Source organism: Oratosquilla oratoria, chromosome 43, assembly GCF_046742065.1.
Source record: "Oratosquilla oratoria isolate Oo_2021 chromosome 43, ASM4674206v1, whole genome shotgun sequence".
Taxonomy (NCBI): Eukaryota; Metazoa; Arthropoda; class Malacostraca; order Stomatopoda; family Squillidae; genus Oratosquilla; species Oratosquilla oratoria.
This window is the reverse complement of record NC_134819.1, coordinates 34,898,528-34,902,433: the sequence shown is the minus strand read 5'-3', so window position 1 is coordinate 34,902,433 and position 3,906 is coordinate 34,898,528. Positions and strand designations below refer to the sequence as shown.

General features: G+C 39.8%; 1 protein-coding gene across 1 annotated transcript; it reads left to right on the top strand.

Annotated features, from left to right (window-relative positions):
* Positions 1-1,057: 1,057 nt before the first annotated feature.
* On the top strand, positions 1,058-2,305 carry LOC143022033 (uncharacterized). The gene has a single exon (XM_076179968.1). The coding sequence runs from the start codon at positions 1,058-1,060 to the stop codon at positions 2,303-2,305; it is 1,248 nt and encodes a 415-aa protein (XP_076036083.1).
* The last annotated feature ends 1,601 nt before the right edge of the window (positions 2,306-3,906 follow it).

Sequence of the window (3,906 nt, the reverse complement as noted above, 5' to 3'; positions counted from 1 at the left end):
CCTCTGAAGTTGCAAGTCCTCAGCGAGGGTGCAAGTCCTCAGCGAGGGTGCAAGTCCTCTGAAGTTGCAAGCCCCTCGGGGAGTTCGGGGGAGCAGACTTCGAGGACCCGAGTCAACGAGCCAAGCGATTATCATCGCTACAAAGGACCTTCGTGACCGACACTTCTCCTTGCAGTGGCGGTAGGCTGCGAGGACCCAGGTCCTGGAAAGTCTCTACCTCCGGGTCAAGAAATAAAAAACCAAAACCAAAAAGAAAAAATTCAAAAAGAAAAAAAAAGAAAAATAAATAAATAAATAAATAAATAAATAAAAGAAGAAGAATATTTCGAGAAGATCTTCTGAGCCGAGACCCGGAGCCCGAAATGTCTCAGAAAAAAGGGCCACAGAGAGAGAGAGAGAGAGAGAGAGAGAGAGAGAGAGAAACTAAACGAAACAAAATGAAATGAAATGTAATGAAATGAAACAATAAGACAAAATCTAATCTAATATAATATAAAAGATAAGTCTCCGCCGTCCAGAGGGGTTTCGTCGATTTTGGGGTGAACACGGTAAAAATTCTGGACAACGTATCGTTATTCCTCCAACATACGTTGGGGGCCCAAGATACATGAAACAGCGTCAACAGGACGCACTCGCGTTCGTCACCAACTATGGTTCTCCTAACTTTTTCATAACTTTTACCATGAATCCTGCCTGGGAAGAACTGAGCGAAGCCGCGTAACAGACGGGTTCCCATGCTACTTCGAAAAATAGGGGCGATAGACCTGATTTAGTCAGCAGAATCTTCAAGTTGAAAGTCGACGAACTCATGGATGATTTGACGAACAAGAACATTTTTTGGACGCGTAAAAGCTCACCTTTACAGCATCGAATGGCAGAAAAGAGGTCTCCCTCACGTTCACATTCTTTTGTGGATGGAACATCGTGTTGACGCAGAATTAGTGGGAAGAATCATCTCAGCCGAAATACCAGACAAAGAAAAAGAGCCAAGGTTATTCGAAACTGTTACAACTTGCATGATCCATGGTCCTTGCAAGGGTTTCGACGAGTCCCAAGCATGTTGTCAAGGAAAACAGTAAACGGGAAGGATTTCTGTGTAAAAGGCTTCCCTAAACTTTGCAGGGACAATCTTCTCTTTGGAAACAACGGGTACCGTCTTTACAAAAGAAGAGCTGTAGGGGAAGGCGGACATTCTTTTACCAAGAAAGTTAAAGGAGAGGAAGCAACAATAGATAATTCGTGGGTTGTCCCTTATAATCCGTATCTGTGCCTTAAATATAACGCTCACATCAACGTTGAATGTTCAAATTCCATCAAAACTATCGCATACGTTACCAAGTACGTTAACAAAGCTTGCGACCGTATTCTGTTCACAAAATCAGGAGAAAACGATCAAATCGTCAACGAGGTCAAAAACTACCAAGAGGCGCGTTACGTTAACGCGAATGAAGCTACTTGGAAGATATTCAAGTTCCCTATTCACAAAAGTCACCCTCCTGTCGTGTCACTAGATTTACACCTTGAAGGGGAAAATGAAGTGTTCTACAACAAAGATGCATCAAAGGAAACCATCAATAATAAGGTCTCTAAAGATACCCAACTAACGTCCTTTTTCAAATTATGTTCCCAAAACGAATTCGCTGCCAGTCTCTTTTACCATGAAGTACCAAACTTTTTCTTCTACGAAAAGAATAAGGGAAAATGGACGGAACGAAAGACCAGAACTTCTTCTTTAGGAAGGATCCGGGCTGTAACAAGTAAAACTGTTGAACTCTTCTATATGCGTCTACTTCTAACACATAAAAGAGGTCCTACATCTTTTACAGAACTTAGAACAGGTCAAGGGGTAACACATCCAACCTTTCGGGAAGCCGTAAAAGCTATGGGTCTCTTAAACGATGAAGAAACGTGGAAACAGACAATCATGGAGATCATTAATCACACAAACGACAGAAAACAGCTAAGATCAACGTATGCGAGTATACTGGTGTTTTCTGACCTAGAGGATCAGTCAAATATCTGGGAAGAAACTAAAGATCTGTTTGCGAGTGATTTCCTCTATTTCAGAGGATTAACAGAGTACAATGACGAAATTTATCTGGACGCCTTAGACGATATACAAGAAAACGTTTTAAACTGTGGAGGTGGGAGAATAGTTCAATACGGTTTACCGCCTTCAAGAGACGGAGAAAAGACAACAAATGTCATCCGTAGAGAGAAATCGTACAACAAAGTTAGGCTAGCAGAAGTTGAAGGTAAAAAGGTTCTCCTAAACGAGAAACAGCGGTTCTGTACGAAACCGTGATGGCACGCGTAGAAGGGGGCAGAAAAGACTGTAACAATGGCTTTTTCCTATATGCTCCTGGGGGTAAAGGAAAGTCTTTCGTTCTAAACATTATATTGGACACAGTTCGTTCAACGGGAAAGATAGCCTTGGCAGTCGCGTCTTCGGGTATCGCTGCAACAGTTTTACATGGAGGTAGAACGGCTCACAACATTGATAACAAAAAATATATATATATATATATATATATATATATATATATATATATATATATATATATATATATATATATATATTACACAGAATCATCACCTGCAACGCCTTTCCCACCATCTCAGAAACCAAAATTCTTCTCATCATGTTTTACAAAACCTAAAAACCCAAGATTTAGTTATGAAGTCTGTCATATACCGTTTTAACTGTTCAACTGGTAAATGTCAATTCTGCACCTCCACATATCTTGGCATCACCTGCAAGACCTCTCTCCAAAAGACTATCCAACAATCTTCAAAACGTCAAGAAGCCTAACGAGAAAACAGACAACAATACCCTCAGTAGAATGATGTTCAACAAGCACATAAAGATCACAAAAAAGTTCATTTCTGCAGCTTCAACATGGGCAGAATCGTCAACATCCGTCTGATAAACAATGAACGTTCAATTCATCCCATTATATTCCCAAATAGCCGGAGGCATTCCACTTCCTCCAATAACCCCCTGACTCATGAGCGAGTCAGTCAAACCGTTCGCTACTTTCGGGTACGCATGACGCAAATGATCGTGACCCGTGTATCTTGTCCTTTTGTAGAGCTCATGCAGTATGTAGTCTTTAAGCACATTTTCCTCCCTGAGGACGACCGCGTTCAGTTGAAAGGCGTGCACGACGTTAAAAGTTAAAATGTCATGTAGACATCTAATACACAACGTTACGTCTTCTTAGAAAAGTGTCATAAAGGTAAGGGAAAGTCCCAGTATAAGCTTGACGCTATGTTGACTTTCTTAGATTGTAAACACATACACACACAAATATGCAAATATGCATAAATATATATATATATATATATTATATATATATATATATATATATATATATATGCAGAAGAAATCACTTGAACGCGTGATACTAGTATGCAGACAAACCACTGGGAAAATGAAAGAGATGAGACCGAGCGCTTTCGTCTATTCACCTTGAAAATGTCTGAATAGACGAAAGCGCTCGGTCTCATCTCTTTCATTTTCCCAGTGGTTTGTCTGCATATATATATATATATATATATATATATATATATATATATATATATATGTGTGTGTGTGTGTGTGTGTGTGTGTGTGTGTGTGTGTGTGTGTGTGTGTGTGTGTGTGCTGTATATATTCATTATCAAGGATAATTCTAAAAGTGACCCATAGTTTTTACCCAGCAATGGCGAGTATTGTATTCACATATTCATTTCTAGTTGTCGCTGGGTGATTTTAACCGGTTTAAGGAAACCACTGTCACCCAAAGTTTAAGATCAGTGATCCATTCATTATCAATACTTTTGTCACAAGTGATATGCCAGGGAACTTGGCCAGTCGCGGTATAAATGTCAAAGAAGGAGTTATGTTACTTTTTTTTTTATTCC

Coding starts and splice junctions, on each gene's coding strand:
- LOC143022033 (XM_076179968.1), top strand. CDS start 1,058: ATGTTGTCAAGGAAAACAGTAAACGGGAAGGATTTCTGTGTAAAAGGC.